This window comes from Babylonia areolata, chromosome 10 (genome assembly GCF_041734735.1).
Source record: "Babylonia areolata isolate BAREFJ2019XMU chromosome 10, ASM4173473v1, whole genome shotgun sequence".
In the NCBI taxonomy this organism is placed as follows: domain Eukaryota; kingdom Metazoa; phylum Mollusca; class Gastropoda; order Neogastropoda; family Buccinidae; genus Babylonia; species Babylonia areolata.
This window is the reverse complement of record NC_134885.1, coordinates 4,165,144-4,184,712: the sequence shown is the minus strand read 5'-3', so window position 1 is coordinate 4,184,712 and position 19,569 is coordinate 4,165,144. Positions and strand designations below refer to the sequence as shown.

The 19,569-nt window shown below is 42.6% G+C and overlaps 1 protein-coding gene across 11 annotated transcripts in view; it reads left to right on the top strand.

Annotated features, from left to right (window-relative positions):
• LOC143286727 (vinculin-like) overlaps window positions 1-19,550 on the top strand; it is a 95,446-nt gene extending 75,896 nt beyond the window's left edge. For 9 of the 11 annotated variants that reach the window (XM_076594445.1, XM_076594443.1, XM_076594444.1 and 6 more), the window contains 2 exons: window positions 2,149-2,187; window positions 9,783-19,550. In XM_076594445.1, coding sequence (XP_076450560.1) covers window positions 2,149-2,187; window positions 9,783-9,949 — 206 coding nt within the window. In that variant the 3' untranslated portion in view covers window positions 9,950-19,550. The remainder of the gene's footprint in view (window positions 1-2,148; window positions 2,188-9,782) is intronic. The other 2 variants (XM_076594439.1, XM_076594436.1) reach the window with 1 other exon arrangement.
• The last annotated feature ends 19 nt before the right edge of the window (window positions 19,551-19,569 follow it).

Genomic DNA, 19,569 nt, shown 5'->3' with positions numbered 1-19,569 from the left:
GTGTGGATCTGATAAAACATTTCTAAAAAGAAATGGTCATAATGTATAGTTTTTGCTGTATTCACTGATGTGTGTGTGTGTGTGTTAAAAAATATAGATATAGATATGTATACATAAAAAGATATTTTTTCAACAAAGTTTTGTAACAAACAGATGTGCAATCAGGATCAGGTAAGTTGCCCCACTGGTGTACATAAGCATGGCCTGCCCAGTGTACAGACTCTTTCAAGATTAAACAAGACGTTCCATGGACAGTCTTTAGTTGGAACGTTTTCAGAGGGACAGAAAGCCGTTGTAAGGTGAACCTGATGTAAATATATCATGAGGTGAATCTGATGTAAATATATCATGAGGTGAATTTGATGTAAATATATCATGAGGTGAACCTGATGTAAATATATCATGATGTGAACCTGATGTAAATATATCATGATGTGAACCTGATGTAAATATATCATGAGGTGAACCTGATGTAAATATATCATGATGTGAACCTGATGTAAATATATCAGGTGAACCTGAGGTAAATATATCATGAGGTGAACCTGAGGTAAATATATCATGAGGTGAACCTGAGGTAAATATATCATGAGGTGAACCTGAGGTAAATATATCATGAGGTGAACCTGATGTAAATATATCATGAGGTGAACCTGATGTAAATATATCATGAGGTGAACCTGAGGTAAATATATCATGAGGTGAACCTGATGTAAATATATCATGAGGTGAATCTGATGTAAATATATCATGAGGTGAATTTGATGTAAATATATCATGAGGTGAATCTAAGTCCATCATAAGGTGGACCTGATGTAAATGTATCAAAAGGTGAATCTGATGTAAATATATCATAAGATGAACCTGATGTAAATCCTTCATTAGGTGAACCTGATGTAAATACACCATAAGATGAATCCGATGTAAATACATCCTAAGATGAACCTGATGTAAATCCTTCATAAGGTGAATCTGATGTAAATACATCATAAGATGAACCTGATGTAAGTATATCATAAGATGAACCTGATGTAAATACATCTTAAGATGATCCTGATGTAAATAGATCATAAAATGAACCTGATATACACATATCAACAGGTAAACCTGGTTTAAATCCATCTTGAGGTGAACCTGGCGTTATTTCATCACAAGATAAACCTGACGTAAATGCGTCACAAAGGAAACCTGATATTGTTACATCAACAGATAAACATGATGTCAACATGTGTACTTTCACAATGGCTCCAACAGCTGGGAATGTTGAAGTGAAGATGGCTGTTGTTCAGCTCAAGTTGTTGAAGTGTGTGTGGTGCTGTTGTTCAGCTGAAGCTGGAGACTTTCAGTCAGAAAATCACAGATCAGCGAGCTTCCTCTCCACCTAACCCCTCCACCCCACACATTTCCAAAATGAGTGTGGCATCTCTGTAATGACATGTGAACTGTTCATGTGCTCATTTTGAGCTGCGCAAGAGGGTTGATCATCAGTTCGGCATTACCCGCTAACAATCCTTTTTCCAGCTTTGATCAGGGTTCCTGGACAAATCAGGAAACTGGACTTTGGGGTGAGAGAAGGAGGGGAAGGCAAATGTCTGTCTTGTCAAGTCAAAATGATCTTTATTGAGGTTAAAAGAATAAGCTTGTACAGCGTTTTTCACATCCTACCCTCAGGAAAAGAAGAAAAGAAAAGAAAATAGAAGAAAAAAAAAAGGGAGGGGGGTAGGAAAAGGTTAACCTGAAAAATCAAGCATGATAAGACACATAAATTCTAGGAGGAAAAACAATACATTGACAAACAGCAAATGAACATGCGTACATGATTTCAACTCAGTTATAACACACGAAAGCAGCATCCTTACATCATTAACAAAAAATATTCTGGAAGAGAGACAGTGAGGGTGAGAACGAGAGCGAGACTGCAGAGAGACAGAGAGAGCAAGGTGTGAAATAAGTTGTCACTTGTTTGGAACGATGTTTGTAGCAGAAAGTTGTCATCCAGTGCAGGGTTGCTACTGCTGGGGACAGTTCTTGGTCAGCGACTCAGTGATGTGGTGTCTTGTTCCATGTGTCTCAGTGGTTAGGATGTATCTGAGGATGTGTTTCCCATGATGCTCATTGTCAATCCTGTGACTCGCTGTGCCCATTCAGAGCCCATCCCAGCTCCCGACGGCAGTGAAATTGCTTGTGGTAATGGTTCTGCCCTGTGGAAGGGAACTTATTTTATGTGTGTGATAACACTGTGCATGGTGTGAGTCAAGCCTGAACCAGCAGTGCCATTATCTGTTGGCTCCCTAACCCTGTGTCGTCATCAGCTGTTTGACCTCTGTGTATGCCTGTATTAAAAAAAAAAAAAAAAAAAAAATTTCTAAAGACAAAAATCAATGAATACAAACTAATATTTGCCTGAGATATTCATTTTCAGTGTACATTTACTAAAGCCAGCATTTCAGTACCTGCCGTGTACTTTGTATGTTTTTAAATAATGGAACTAACGTGCCTCTTGATGTATCGACTTGAAGCAAACACACAGCTAATCCAAAAGCCAGCAGATTCAGCGTTCATATTGTGCTCTCCGTCCCCTGCCTGAATTGATGTCTGTGTCTTGGTCTGTTCTTCATGTGAGGACCCAGAATCAGCACAGAAATCGGTGTGTGTCCCTGAAAATGTTTGGTCAGGGCGGAATGCTGACAGACAAGCGTTTAAAATGTTTGCACGTCACAGTTGTGAGGGGGAGGGGTGGTGGGAGAGGATGCTTTTTCCGTCGGTTGTTTCGCACACTGCATCGTCTGGAGCAGACCAGAGCTCAGCCAAAGCTGCGCTGTCACGGACCGTTAGGGTTGCGAGGGCATCAATCTAGTAAGACAGGACGTGAAATTGTCCCCTCACACGTGGTGAGAGAGTGGGCTGCGTCCCAGTGTGGGGCAGCCCTTAGAACCTCTTGTCTGTGCTGTCCGCTCACACTCTGAGGCCACGGGTAGGGTGACAGGATGGTGTGGGTGTTGACAGGACAGTGTGGATGTTGACAGGATGGTGTGGGTGTTGACAGGACAGTGTGGATGTTGACAGGATGGTGTGGATGTTGACAGGATGGTGTGGATGTTGACTGTGGATGTTTACATGATGGTGTGGGTGTTGACAGGATGGTGTGGATGTTGACAGGATGGTGTGGATGTTGACAGGACAGTGTGGATGTTGACTGTGGATGTTTACATGATGGTGTGGGTGTTGACAGGATGGTGTGGATGTTGACAGGACGGTGTGGGTGTTGACAGGACAGTGGATGTTGACAGGACAGTGTGGGTGTGGACAGGACAGTGTGGGTGTCGACAGTGTGGATGTTGACAGGACAGTGTGGGTGTCGACAGTGTGGGTGTTGACAGGACAGTGTGGGTGTTGACAGGACAGTGTGGGTGTTGACAGGACAGTGTGGGTGTTGACAGGATGGTGTGGGTGTCGACAGTGTGGATGTTGACAGGACAGTGTGGGTGTGGACAGGATGGTGTGGATGTTGACAGGAATGTGTGAATGTCGACTGTGGATATTGACAGGACAGTGTGGATGTTGACATGAAGGTGTGGATGTTGACAGGAATGTGTGAATGTCGACAGTGTGGGTGTGGACAGGACAGTGTGGGTGTGGACAGGATGGTGTGGATGTTGACAGGACAGTGTGGGTGTTGACAGGACAGTGTGGGTGTGGACAGGATGGTGTGGATGTCGACAGTGTGGATGTTGACAGGACAGTGTGGATGTTGACAGGACAGTGTGGGTGTGGACAGGGTGTGTGGATGTTGACAGTGTGGGTGTTGACAGGACAGTGTGGGTGTTGACACAAAGGAACGGATGGCGATCATGCTCAAAAAGAACTCAGAGGAACACTCCTGTCGCATCTGTCCTTCAGTGTTGTCACACCAAAGCGTTCATCATTGACGGTAGTACACAAGATGCGGTTTTCTCCCCAAGGATTTCTCCCCCTCCGCCTCGCCTGTCCTGCAGACAGTTTCAAACCAGCCCGAAAGCATGCGAGTTATGCTAAAGAATGCAGAGATGTTGAATGCTTGTTTAGCTGAAAACAAACACCGTCTTTGTAGATAGACCCAGTGTGGAGTGCTGTGTGTGTGTGTGTGTGTGTGTGTGTGTGTGTGAGTGACTGCATGCGTGTACCTGTGCATGCAGACCATCAGCAGTAAGGTGCTGGGTAGACTGGCAGAAAAAGGATTGGTTGTTTATTTGATATAGCAAAGCTGATAAAAAAATTTCACCTGCACGTTGTCTGTGTTTGTGTGTGTGTGTGTGCTAGCATGTGTGTTTGTAGTAGTAGTAGAAGTCTTCAGTTTTACATCTTTCCACTTTGAGTGATATAAGATGGAGACAACAACAACAAAAAAAAGAAAAAGAAAGAAGGGTGGGGGGAGGGGGAGGGGGGGAGTGGCGAGAGGCAGCAGAGACAGAAGGGGGTGTGTTGGATATTGTGTGTGAGTGTGTGTTGTGTGTGTGTATGTGTGTGTTGTGTGTGTGTGTGCAAGTGAGTGAATGAACAAGTAAAAATTTGTTTTATTAAACATTAGTTATTGTTGTTGGTTGTTTTTTTGTTGTTTTTTTTGTTGTTTTTTATATAAACATAATCTCATTTGTATATGAACCACTACAATTTTCAGTTGTTTTTTGTTGTTGTTTTTTGGTCAAAATCCAGTTTTCAATTTTCCTGCTTCACTCTTGTATCACACTGTCACTTTCCTGAAGCTTGCGTGTGTGTGTGTGTGTGTGTGTGTGTGTGTGTGTGTGTGTGTGTGTGTGTGTGTGAATGTCGGCTTCCAGCAGTATCATTGAATGCTCATTACATGTGTTTCTCTCTTCCTCCACTGCTGCCAATGGCTTTCCCTCGGTGCCAGAGTCAAGTAAGTTGGCAAATCAGTGTTGGTGTTCACCTGTTCCACCTCCTACATCCAGCTCCAGATCTTCTGCCCTCCTCGCCCCCACCCCTCCATCCCCTCCCCCCTTCCCCTCCCCCCTCCCCACTGCCCACAATACCCACTCAACCGAGAGTTCCACCGGTCGCCTCTTCAAAGCGTTCTTTGACACACTGTGTTTCCTTTTGGTTTTCCCTTTCAAATTTTGTATTTAAAGTATTTTGGTTATGTCAGAGTCTGGTTTAATCAATGACATGCAGACACACAGATTTGTCAGCACCTGCAGTGGTTGAGAGTGGAGGTAAACGGGACACGCTCTTGATGATAAAAAGACGTGTGTTCATGTCTGTGTGAACATTGTACAATGTTAGCGAGCGGTTGTTTATTGCGTTAAAAAGACATTTTGATTAGAGTGCACTAGTCCATGAACTCGAGTGTTGTATTTCTGCACATTTGAACAAGCACTCATACTTTTCACACTTTTCACTTATACTGACCCCCGATACTTAACACATTTATATGTACACGTACATGCATACACACATGCATACATATATGCATACATACAGACATACGTTCACACACACACGCGCGTGCTCGCGCTTGCGCACGCGCGCACACACATACAATCCAGTGCATACTTGTTCATGCGCACACATACATACACACACATACACACTCACCGCCCACGCCCCCCACACATATTATGCAGAATGCATGCTGATAACGGCATCATAATTTCAAAACATGGCAACGTATTGTTTCGTTTTAACCACCGTGTCCCGAAATGGATGTGTGTCATTGTGATTCCATATTGTTGCTACCATGTAACCAGAGAACTCTTCTTTTTTTTTTTATTGTTGATTTTCTTTTTGATTTGTCTCCCCTGCTTGATCCCAATCTCTCCATTCTCTTTTTTCTTTCTTTTTTTTTCCCAATCTTTCTGTTTCAAGACATGTTTGTACAGATGATTGGAAATCTGACATTTTGTATTGTGTGCACTCTTTGAGGCTTTACTGCTTTCTTTGTTCCTGATTTGCACAGTAATTTATCATGTGTGTGGGTCTGTATATATGTATATTATGTTTAATATATGTTTTATATATATATATATATATATATTTTTTTTTTTTTTTTTTTTTTTTTTTTATTATATATTACCAAGATCTGCTTATTGATCCCCAGTTGTGAAACTGTCATCGTTGACAACTCTGGATGTCTATACCCCCAAGCCCCCCCCACCCCACCCCCCACCCAAACCCCTCCCCCCAACCCTCCATCCCGACCCACACATCCCTACACACCCCCCCAACCCCCACCCCTTCCTCTCTGTGTTTTCCGCTGTCTGTCCGTCTTTCTCATGTTACAATCTGTGACCGTGTGTCACTTCTTTTCTTTCATGTACCTCTCTTCTTCATCGTCTCCACATCTGTGCTATTTTGTTTCGATGTGTAACCTTCAGACGTTGGGGATTATGAAGTATCGTTTTATCATCATGCTGGCAAGTTCTCTTTGCCTTGTCTGCTTATCTGTTAGTGTGTGGGTTGTATGATTTGCGTCGTGGACCAAGAGACAGAAGACAATCTCTTGCTGCGGTCTGAATGTTGATTCTCACCAGTCCTTGGATTCATTCCATAGAGGTTTTTTTTGGGGGGGGGGTGAGGCGAGGGGGGGGGATGCAGGGGTGGGGGGGGTGTCGAGGGGGCAGGAGGCGTTAAACAAAACAACAACAGTTCTCTCACTGTCAGCTCAGATCTGAACTTCATGCTAAGCTGAAGAGAACTGTGGTTAGCCGTCATGACTTTCATCAGGCACACATGCAGTAGAATAGCATAGAAAAAACACCCAACAAAACAAGCTTATAGTATTTCCAAGGGGTGCTCATCTTCAAGTGATAACTATAGACTTCATGAAAAGTTAGGGACCTCTTAAAAAAAACCAAAGAGGATTATTTTCATGATAAAAAAAACAACAAACTACAACTTTAAATTAAGAGATGATTTGATTAATACAGACTTGACATGGTACGCCATGTGCCCCTCACTGAACACACTGACAGCTGTTTCAGACACACATGCACATGAACAGCTTGAAAAATGCCTAAGAAAAATCGATGTTTCAGCCAGAAATTGACAGTTGAGGAACTAAACAGCAAAGGGAAGACAAAACAACAACAACAAAAAAAGGCAAGCAGGAAAAAAATTCTTGAAAAATTTGTATTTGTATTTCTTTTTATCACAAAAGAGTTCTCTGTGAAATTTGGGCTGCTCTACCCAGGGAGAGCTTGTCACTACACCACAGCACCACCCTTTTTTCTTTCTTCTTTTTTTTTCTTCTTTTTTTTTTTTGTATTTTTTCATGCGTGCAGTTTTATTTGTTTTTCCTATCGAAGTGGATTTTTCTACAGAATTTTGCCAGTAACAACCCTTTTGTTGCCATGGGTTCTTCTACGTGCGCTAAGTGCATGCTGCACACGGGACCTCTGTTTATCGTCTCATCCGAATGACTAGCGTCCAGACCACCACTCAGGGTCTAGTGGGATTCTCTCGATTCCTAGGCGGATGTGTTACCACAAGGCCATCACTCCACATGTGGGTGGCGCTCTTAAGCGTAGCAACCAGCTGGGAAGAGCAGCCCAAATTTCATGCAGATTTCTCTGTCGTGACCAAAAAAAAAAGTGTAATACAGTACAATAATACAATACAAACCAAACAATAACAAGCAAATGGTGTCAGAATAATTAATTAGAAAGATTGGAACAGCTGGGAAGACTGATGAGAGTGAACCGTGCAAGGGGTTGTCTTCTCTTCTTGGTCGTTCGCACAAGTCAGGAGTTACTGTTCTTGTTCTTCTGGTGTTTTGAAATGAAATCATTGTTCACATGTTTTTTTCTTTGTTTATCTGTCTGTCGGTCTGTCTGTCTCTCTCATACACACTCACCCACTCAACAAACACACACACACACACACACACACACACACACACACAACGAAGACAGTGTGTATGCATGAGCTTGGAGTCTGTGTGATAAAATGACAAAGAGTTACTAAAACAGTGTGTAGAAAATCTTACATGTGTGTGGAGTTTAGTTAGAGGTAGTTAGCATCACTGACACAGAGTGCATGTTTGCAGAGTGGGCCCCGTGAGGGTTACAGTGTGATCAGGGAATTGAGGGTTACAGTGTGATCAGGGAATTGAGGTGTGACCAGGGAATGGGAATTGAGGTGTTTGATCAGGGAATTGAGGGTTACAGTGTTTGATCAGGGAATTGAGGTGTGATCAGGGAATTGAGGGTTACAGTGTTTGATCAGGGAATTGAGGGTTACAGTGTGATCAGGGAATTGAGGGTTACAGCGTTTGATCAGGGAATTGACGGTGTTTTCTTGTCAAAAGTTATTTCATTGTAGTTATAATACTGAATTAGGGTCTTAAAGTTACTGTCGATTCAGAGACTACTACTTAAGAGCTGACATATGTTCACAGATTTGTTAGATTTTGTTCTATGTGTGTGCTGTGATTGCTGAGTTAGGTTCTTTCCTTGAGCTTATAGAATGTTTGTTGGGAAAAAAAAATGATGTACATTGCGGTTTCCTTGTTCTCTATGATGTGAATGTGGTGTCGATAGACTGTGGGTCAGGGGTTTTGGGCAGTGCGTTTGGACAGCGTGAAAGGTGTTGAGCTTGTCCTCCTCCATGTCTGGTGGTCTGTCAGGGTGATGGGAATGTGTCAGGCTATGTTCACAGTAAGCCCTGCCAGGTGCCGACAGCTAGTTGACGTTGACGACGGTGACGATGACGATAACTGGGTGGTGGTTGTGTGCAGGCTTGGAGGAGGGATGATGTTAGCATTGTGATGATGATGATGATGGTAATGACTTGGTGACCATGATGACGACGATAGCAGTGTGGTGATGATGATGGTAATGACTTGGTGACCATGATGACGACGATAGCAGTGTGGTGATGATGATGATGATGATGGTAATGACTTGGTGACCATGATGACGACGATAGCATTGTGATGATGATGATGATGGTAATGACTTGGTGACCATGATGACGACGATAGCAGTGTGGTGATGATGATGATGGTAATGACTTGGTGACCATGATGACGACGATAGCAGTGTGGTGATGATGATGATGGTAATGACTTGGTGACCATGATGACGACGATAGCAGTGTGGTGATGATGATGATGGTAATGACATGGTGACAGTGATGACGACGATAGCAGTGTGGTGATGATGATGATGGTAATGACTTGGTGACCATGATGACGACGATAGCAGTGTGGTGATGATGATGATGGTAATGACTTGGTGACCATGATGACGACGATAGCAGTGTGGTGATGATGATGGTAATGACATGGTGACAGTGATGACGATGATAGCATTGTGGTGAGGGTGATGATGACGATAACTGGGTGGTGTTAAGACGACGATAACTGGGTGGTGTTAAGATGACGATGACAGCCACGTGGTGAGGGTGACGATGACGCTAACGGGGTAGGTGTTAAGATGACGATGACAGCCACGTGGTGAGGGTGACGATGACAGTAAAGGGGTGGTGTTAAGATGACGATGACAGCAATGTGGTGAGGGTGACGATGATGCTAACGGGGTAGGTGTTAAGATGACGATGACAGCAATGTGGTGAGGGTGATGATGACGGTAAAGGGGTGGTGTTAAGATGACGATGACAGCAATGTGGTGAGGGTGACGATGACGGTAAAGGGATAGGTGTTAAGATGACGATGACAGCAACGTGGTAAGGGTGATGATGACGGTAAAGGGGTAGGTGTTAAGATGACGATGACAGCCACGTGGTGAGGGTGACGATGACGCTAACGGGGTGGTTGGGGCGTGCAGGCTCTGAGGAGGACCAGGAGGCCACAGAGATGCTGGTGGGCAACGCCCAGAACCTGATGCAGGCTGTCAAGGAGACAGTGCGCAGCGCTGAGGCCGCTTCCATCAAGATCCGCGTCGACTCCGGCTACACCATCCGCTGGATGAGGAAGCGGCCCTGGTACACGTAGGCAGCTGCCCGCACGTCTCCACGGCAACAGCACACGCATACATACACATGCAGAGGGGGCAGCAGCTGTTGACACATCTCCACGGCAACAACAGCGCGCGCACACACACACACACACACACACACACACACACACATACACACACACGGGTCAGATTCCCTGTGCCCACACAGTCTTGTCCAACTTTGCTTTGTGCAAAACACACACACACACACACACACACACACACCTCAAGCCCATATTATTTTTTTTTCTTCTGTGGGAATTAATGAATGAATTGATAAGATATGAATAATTAATAAATGTTACAAAGCTGTATGTTTTGTACACTCGCACAACTCTCAACCATTGCCTTTTTTTCTTTTCTTTTCTTTTTTTCTTCTTCTTTGGCAATTGATAAATAAACTGATAGAAATATGAAAAAGAAATAACTTGTTACAAAGCTGTAATTTGAATATGTGTATATGTAAAAAAAAAAAAAAAAAAAAATTTTAAATCAAGTAAAATCGGGTTACTTATTTTCGTCTGTTTTAGTTTTATATACTATTATCGTCCGCGACGAAGATGGAAGAAGACTGCCTAAGAAGAGAAGTAGAGGTGCAGTTTGTGTTCATGTGGGGTTTTTTTTTTTATGTTTTATGTTTGTGCCCTGTTTTTGGTTTGATGCAACAAACAGATGAATCCATTGCATTTACTTTTTTTAAGGTTTTTTTTTCTGCTTTGTTTTGCTTTCTTCTGCCAGGTATAGCCACTGTCAGGATTGTTGCAGACCCGTGTGTGTTGCCAAGTGGAAGTTTTATGAATCATCTATTTGTTGTCTTTGTTTTGGGGTTTTTTTTCGGTTGTTGTTTTTTTTTTTTTTTGTTTTTTTTAATCTACTGCATGGCAGATAAAGAAAGCACAAAGTTGTACAAAAAACGCATTGTTTCTGAACGTTTCTGAGGTGACGGTGTGCATCATGGTACAAAGGAAGATACAGGAAACGGGATGCGATGAGTCATGCACTTTTTTCTGATTGTTCTCAGTGTGGCAGAAGAGGGATTGGTTTTTGTCAGTCTCGGTGCCAGAGACTCACATCACAGTGTTAGCTGTGTCATCAGAGGCTTCATCAGCTGACCGTTTTCTGGCGGCACATGAACAAAAGTGTTGCCCCATGACAAAGGTTGATGGTGACGTAGAGAGCTAGTGTTTGTTAGCTCTGGGTTTGGTTTTATCGTTTGACAGCGGTCTCACGTCCTGACTCTCTGGCGCATGTGTGAAACATTGAGTGCTGTGTATCAGCTTGGGCCACTGGTCACACAGCGTGAGAGACTCGCTGCTGTGTGGGGTGGGGCGCCAGGGTTTGGGGGGAAGAGACGTTTGGAGACGTCAGTGTGATGACCGTGACCATGGGGAAGTGACGGCTCAGGTGTGGGTGAGGAGGAGAGAGGGGGTGCAAGGGTGGGGGTTGGGAGGGGGGGGGGGGTTCTCCTAGACACCTGAGCCATGGAAGACGAAAGGCATGACAGTGTACAGAAGGTGAATTGTCAGCAGCTGAAAATATTTCAAATCTGTCCCAGGTAAATTATATTTTGTAAATCACCGAGTTGTTGTGTAACCAGTGCACGAGTCATCATCACAGGAGGGGAGGGCTGGGGGGCTGTTGTCTGTTTTGTATCAGACCTTGCGTCTGTGTGATGGGGACGAGAACCATGCTGTATCCTGCGGCGATGGCCCACTGGGTGGGGAAGAGAGGTGGACGCTGTGTCTCACACAGAACACTGCAGAGGAAAGGACGGTGTGGGAGGCATCGTGCTGTGTTGACCTGGCGGCCTTACACAGGACCCAGCAGAGTTGTGACCCAGCTGACCGTGGTGTCACGGTGGCCGTGTCGTTGTGCATGTGTCAGTCAAACTGTGGATCTGTGCTGTCTGTCTGTCTGTCTGTCGGTCTGCCAGTGTGACTGTGTGACAGTGTGACTGCAGTGCTGTGACACAGGGAGACGGGACGGATGACGGGCAGAGAGCAGAACCTCAGGCCAGCGCCACGATGGTGTTCTGTTGGTCGCTTGGTGCCTCCACGCCTCTCCCTCTCTCTCCGTCTTTCTCTGATTCTCTTTCTCTGTCTGTCTGATTCTCTCTCTCTCTCTCTCTCTCATTCTCTGTCTCTGTCTTTCTCTGTCATTCCTTTTGTCTTTGTCTCTGTGTGTGTGTGTGTGTGTGTGTGTGTCTGTCTTTCTCTCTCTCTCTGTTTCTATTTTTTCTCTCTCAGGTTTCCCATGCATGATGTGTTAGTGGGCGGCTGATGTGTAGTGGTCAAGAGTCCACAGTTCTATTTTTCGTACAGTATTAGTCTTTGATTTGATTTTTTTTTTTTTTTTCTAAATAGAATTTTATCATCGTCATTTTTTTGTTTGTTTTGTTTTTGTTTTTTGTCCCTTTTGGTAGTTTGGTTTAGCTGACTGTTGAGGTATTGAGGGACTTCTCTGGATAGTTAACACAGCGTTCGCTGAGGCCCCATCTCCAGCAGAAATATTGTTTGTGGAGCGTTGTTTGTCTGCACACTGTCCCCCGCCTGGCACAGGAGCGGGAAAGCGGGGTTGTTATGGCGACGTTCTGTGTAGAGAGGAAAAAAGAAAGCGGTTTTTGTCTTTGTACATAGTTCTTAGATGTTGGTTATTTTTTCATGATGGTGCTTGAACTCAGACCCTTTGGTCTGTTACTTCACGTAGAGCCTGGTCTGCCGTCTGTTCATCGTCTGTCGAAATTTCTTCGTGCGTCAGACATTGGCCGTCACAGTTTAATGGGGAGTTTTATTTTGTCCTTGGTCAAATTTCTCTGTGTGTCAAACTTTGGCTGTCACAGTTTAATGGGGAGTTTTATTTTGTCCTTGGTCAAATTTCTCTGTGTGTCAAACTTTGGCTGTCACAGTTTAATGGGGGAGTTTACTTTGTTCTTGGTCAAATTTCTTCGTGTGTCAGACATCATGGCTGTCACAGTTAAATGGGGAGTTTACTTTGTTCTTGGTCAAATTTCTTTGTGTGTCAAACTTTGGCTGTCACAGTTTAATGGGGAGTTTACTTTGTTCTTTGTCAAATTTCTTTGTGTGTCAAACTTTGGCTGTCACAGTTTAATGGGGAGTTTTCCTTTGTCCTTTGTCAAATTTCTTTGTGTGTCAAACTTTGGCTGTCACAGTTTAATGGGGAGTTTACTTTGTTCTTGGTCAAATTTCTTTGTGTGTCAAACTTTGGCTGTCACAGTTTAATGGGGAGTTTACTTTGTCCTTGGTCAAATTTCTCTGTGTGTCAAACTTTGGCTGTCACAGTTTAATAGGGAGTTTTCTTTTGTCCTTGGTCAAATTTCTTTGTGTGTCAAACTTTGGCTGTCACAGTTAAATGGGGAGTTTACTTTGTTCTTGGTCAAATTTCTCTGTGTGTCAAACTTTGGCTGTCACAGTTAAATGGGGAGTTTACTTTGTTCTTGGTCAAATTTCTCTGTGTGTCAAACTTTGGCTGTCACAGTTAAATGGGGAGTTTACTTTGTTCTTGGTCAAATTTCTCTGTGTGTCAAACTTTGGCTGTCACAGTTTAATGGGGAGTTTTATTTTGTCCTTGGTCAAATTTCTTTGTGTGTCAAACTTTGGCTGTCGCAGTTTAATGGGGAGTTTTATTTTGTCCTTGGTCAAATTTCTCTGTGTGTCAAACTTTGGCTGTCACAGTTTAATGGGGAGTTTTATTTTGTCCTTGGTCAAATTTCTCTGTGTGTCAAACTTTGGCTGTCACAGTTTAATGGGGGAGTTTACTTTGTTCTTGGTCAAATTTCTTCGTGTGTCAGACATCATGGCCGTCACAGTTAAATGGGGAGTTTACTTTGTTCTTGGTCAAATTTCTTTGTGTGTCAAACTTTGGCTGTCACAGTTTAATGGGGAGTTTTCCTTTGTCCTTTGTCAAATTTCTTTGTGTGTCAAACTTTGGCTGTCACAGTTTAATGGGGAGTTTACTTTGTTCTTGGTCAAATTTCTCTGTGTGTCAAACTTTGGCTGTCACAGTTTAATAGGGAGTTTTCTTTTGTCCTTGGTCAAATTTCTTTGTGTGTCAAACTTTGGCTGTCACAGTTTAATGGGGAGTTTACTTTGTTCTTGGTCAAATTTCTCTGTGTGTCAAACTTTGGCTGTCACAGTTAAATGGGGAGTTTTCTTTTGTCCTTGGTCAAATTTCTTTGTGTGTCAAACTTTGGCTGTCACAGTTTAATGGGGAGTTTACTTTGTTCTTGGTCAAATTTCTCTGTGTGTCAAACTTTGGCTGTCACAGTTAAATGGGGAGTTTTCTTTTGTCCTTGGTCAAATTTCTCTGTGTGTCAAACTTTGGCTGTCACAGTTAAATGGGGAGTTTTCTTTTGTCCTTGGTCAAATTTCTCTGTGTGTCAAACTTTGGCTGTCACAGTTAAATGGGGAGTTTACTTTGTTCTTGGTCAAATTTCTCTGTGTGTCAAACTTTGGCTGTCACAGTTAAATGGGGAGTTTACTTTGTTCTTGGTCAAATTTCTCTGTGTGTCAAACCTTGGCTGTCACAGTTTAATAGGGAGTTTACTTTGTTCTTGGTCAAATTTCTCTGTGTGTCAAACTTTGGCTGTCACAGTTTAATGGGGAGTTTACTTTGTTCTTGGTCAAATTTCTCTGTGTGTCAAACTTTGGCTGTCACAGTTTAATGGGGAGTTTACTTTGTTCTTGGTCAAATTTCTCTGTGTGTCAAACCTTGGCTGTCACAGTTTAATAGGGAGTTTACTTTGTTCTTGGTCAAATTTCTCTGTGTGTCAAACTTTGGCTGTCACAGTTTAATGGGGAGTTTACTTTGTTCTTGGTGTCACAGTTTAATGGGGAGTTTACTTTGTTCTTGGTCAAATTTCTCTGTGTGTCAAACTTTGGCTGTCACAGTTTAATGGGGAGTTTACTTTGTTCTTGGTCAAATTTCTCTGTGTGAGAGACCATGGCTGCTACTCTTTCATGGTCAGGCAAGTTCTCCCTTGCGTGTAAACTACGGCTCTTGCATAGTTAGATGTAAACTACGGCTCTTGCATAGTTAGATGTAAACTATGGCTCTTGCACTTTTCTGGTGAGTTTTTCTGCCTGGTCCACAGTCAAATTAATTTCCGTCAGTGTTAAGTAAGGCTGTCACTTGAGCGGGTCACAGACTCTCCTGATTGGGATGTTTTTTTGGGTTTTTTTGTTGGTTTTTTTTTTTGACAGTTTCACTTCTTTTTTTCTCTTCTCTGTGTTACATTTCATTCTGCCTCTTTAAAAAAAAAAAAAAAATTGTTTTTATTTTATTTTATTATTTTAAAGATCGGGGATTCTTTCTTTCTTTCACTCCTCCCCATTTCCTCTTCAGATGTTTTATATAAACCCTTTGACTGATGGAATACATTCATGTTGCATTTACATCAGATATCTGATATTTGCTGGTGGTGTGGTTGGTTGATTGATATGGGGTGAGTGGGGTGGGGGATGGGGGTTGGGTAGAGGGGTGGTGGTGGGGGATGGGGGGGGAGGGGTGTCAGTGTGGTTTTCTGTGGTGTGCGTCAGTAGGACAGCGATGTGCTGTCTTCTTCATGCTCCCCTGTCCGACAGCCTGTTGTTGTCGGTGCCAACGCCTACCTCACAGCAGACAGGCACTGTGTGTGTGTGTGTGTGTGTCCCACCGTTTTTTCAGCAGTCAGAGAACCAGTAGAACTTAAGTGTTTTGTGAAGTGGGAAGGAAAACTTAGCAGTGTGTGTGTGTGTGTGTGTGTGTGCGTGTGTGTCTTCAAACCAGTGTTCACATTCTCTTGTTCTGAAAACGAAACTGAACGAAAAGACAACAGCAAAAAATACAGTACAAGTGTCTGTATCCCAGTTTGTTTGATTTTTTGTACTGTCTTCTGCCTTTCTTTCTTTCTTTCTTTAATCATCATCATCATCATTAGTATTATTATAACTACTATTATTATATTTTCTTTTAAAATCAATGAAAAAAAAATTGTATAGTTTGCAGATGTTACTATAATTACTACTATAATTACTATAAGTATGCTGTCAACCTGGCCATCAAACATCCTCATTCAGGGGCTCTTTGCTTTTTTTTGGGGGGGTGGGGGGGGGGGGGCTGCCCCATCATCTGCACCATTTCAGAGGCATTACTCCCACGCCACTCATTTAGATTCCCCCCCAGAGATGCAGACAGGTTCTTTTTGGTATTCAGGGTACCTGGGGGTTGGGGTGGGGCAGTGAACACGTGTCGTGTCAGGGGTGTGGGGAAACACAGACAGGGCGACACACGGCATAGTGTGCAGTGCAGTGCCATGTTGTGTTGTAGCAGAACACAGTGAAGAAATACACTGAGCTGTGTGACCTGTCACGGCGAAGTACTTGTGGCCATGGTGAGGAACGGTCAGTCACTGGGTCATTGTAAAGAAAAGCCGACAGGTTTGTTTGACCCATGGAAAACTTACTAAGTTTTTTTGTTGTTGTTTTTTTGTTTTTTTTGTTGTTTTTTTACAAAACTTCCTAAACGTGTTTCATTATTTTCTCTTTTTTTTTTCTTTTTTTTTTCATCTCTCACTCTTTTTCTTCAACAAAATATCCTAATTTTGTTTTTGATTTTTTTCTCTACATTTCTTTCCCCATCCAGAGAGCAAATGACAACACAGCTAGATCAACCTCTCATACTTTGACTCGCTGCAAACACATCTCGTTTCTCAAACACGCAAATCTTCTTACACACGTGTAGCTACACCAAGGAGATTTTCTCCCACTGGCACTCAACAGAATCACATGCAGACCACACACACACACAGAGTACTCTAAAACTTTTAATTCTCTTGATTCTACATTGGTACATGAAAACTTTGGTTACGGCCCATTGCAGTCATAGTCTAAGGTTTGTCTCGTTGCCACACGTTCAGTCACCTTGTTTTTGTCTGCATGTTTTGGTGGTGCTTTAGGTCTGAGGCTTGCCGAGCCATGTCCAGTGGGCAGTGTCATTGTCAGTGCTTGGGAGAAGGGAGTTCAATTCTTTTTTGTCCTTTTCCATGACCTGGTCAGATTGTCTTTTGTGGTAGGGAGGGAGGGGGTGGGTTAGTTGTCTTTCAGGGAAAATGAAACAACGTGGTTTTGGGGGGTTTTTTTTTGCTTCCTTTTTTTTTTTTTCCTTGCTTTATTCTTATTTATTGAATGCATTTAGGAACGTTTGGTCAGAATTAGATTTTTACAAATTTCTTTGGTCACAATGGAATTATGATGAATGAATTTTCTTATCGGAAAACCAAGTCTGTGTTATTTTTAAAGCAACTTTCCTGGGTTTTTTTTTTGTTGTTGTTGTTGTGTTTTCTGTATTTTCTTGGAAGATGGTAGGTGGATTATTTTTTTAAGATTGATTTTTAAAAAACTGTTATTCCTACATGAAATTGCATGATTGTACATAGATTTACGCTTTGGGTGTGTTGTTTGTGTTCATGTATCAGCATAATATGAAGAACAAAGTGTCTGCTGCCTTGGGAGGTTTACACTGTGCTGCAATAGGGGTGTGTGAACTGCATCAGGTGTGTGACAAGCCAGACTCAGTGGTGTGTGTGTGTGTCAACATGCTGTTTGAGTCAGTGCAAGCCAGGGAAAAAAGATTTGTTCAAGAGTATAAAGAGCAGGGGGGAAAAAAAATAGCAACAGGGTGTTTCAAAAGATGTGACTGGAAACAGAATTTATTTCATCAGCATTATGTTCTATTCAGTGGAAACTAAATGGCTAAGTTTTCTGTTTTGATATATTTTGCAGTCTTGTGCACAATGTTAGTTGACACTATCCCTCTTGCCAGTTGTTAGGGCAGACTTTGTGCCACACCTTCGGCCGATTCGCTGCTTACACTGCATAGGTGTTCTGTTTCGTTTTGTTGTGGTGGTGTGTACAGACACTGTATATTTTATGCCACATTTATTGGCTTGTATTCAGGAGTTCAGGGCAGCCATCGTTGTCGATCAAAAGGTTGGAACAAAGAAATGACAGATGTAAGGCATTAGAATTTGCGAAAGAAAAGGGGGAAAAAAGCCATTGTTGTGCATAATTCTTTCAGGACCAACCTTAATAGTTGCACCTTGTTGAAAGCACTTTCCTGTGGTCCAGACTCACAGTGTGCAGAATGCAGTCATCAGAGCACAACAGCTTGACTGTGTGGACAAGTGAAAGCACGACAGTGTGTGTTAACATGATAAAAAGTGACCACGTGTTCAAGGTCAGTAGCTTTGCACATCACCATTTTATGAAAAATAAAATGTAAACCATATACATGTGCCTTTATGAACAGTTTCACTTATATGTAGAGTAGTTAGGGATGCCCTGAATTATTAGTAATTTCTAGGTGGTCCACATTGAAAAGGAATGTGTGTGCTTGAAGGGTTTGTAGAGTTGATGTAGTTTAACACAAACCAGCCCACCAATGCTTGATGTCACTGTTAGCACTGTACAGCTGCCCATGTAGTCTCCATCCCCAATACACACATCTCTTCATGTGGCACAGAGTACCAGAAGTGTAGATGATTTATAGGAATACATGTTTGGCTTTGATAGACACCATTCCAACAAGGCAAATATTCAGGGCGGGTTTCACTAACATGTTGTCATATGGTGAAGGAATAAAATGGGTCACTTCATAACGAGGTGGGGGTGGGGTGGGGGCGGGGACATCTGTTCCCTTCAGAATCATTCAAAGCTTGCTGCAGTCCTGAGATGTGTGTCTCCAGTGGAGATACTAAGGGAACCCGAGTATTGTGTCTTGCATCTAGGAACAAGACTTAGAAAGTGATGATCTGTCGACGCAGGTTCTATGAAGGTACCTGAACCGTGCATCGTGTGGCTCATGGATGTGACAGACTGTGGTTATTTCGTGTGAAATAAGTCACCGGAGAAGATCCCAGCCTTACACCGTTAAATTTGTTTTATTCTTACATAGCGCATGTCTTTAGTTAGAGACCACACTCAGCGTTTGACACGCTGAGTCTTTCGCAGGCTGCCTACCTAGGTAGAACCGGCTGACAGCTGTCTGTAGGGGCTCATCATTTGTTTCCTGTGTCACTCAGGCAGGCTTCAGTCAGGCACACACACACACATTTGTTAAGATAGTACTGCAGGCTCTACATTTATCATTTTTTTCTCTCACTGTTGAATGGCACATTTAGGAAGCAATGTCCACACCTTGCCTTTTCCTACTAAAGACCACACCAAAGTAAATCCCTAATGAAGATGGTTGCCTTGGCTTGATTTTTTTAATCACATATAAGTCTGTCATAAATCATATGCTATGCAACGATATTATAAAGTATTTATGAATGTATTCATATAAAATTTCTCTGTGAATTATGACGATAGTTTTGTATGCCCCAGGCCCTCCTCTGTCTTTGAGTCATTGTTCACTGTCAATGCCTGGCTTGACCGTATGGATGTTCTCTGTATGCTTTTTTTAATTTTTTTTTTATTCATGGTCTGTTGATTCAGACTGATAGTCGTTTTTTATATGGTAGAATTATGCATGAGTGATGTTTGTAGTTTAAGATGCCTATATACATTTTTTTTCCAATATTAAACTGTGATGTTGACAGTTTTTCAATGTGCGACTATTC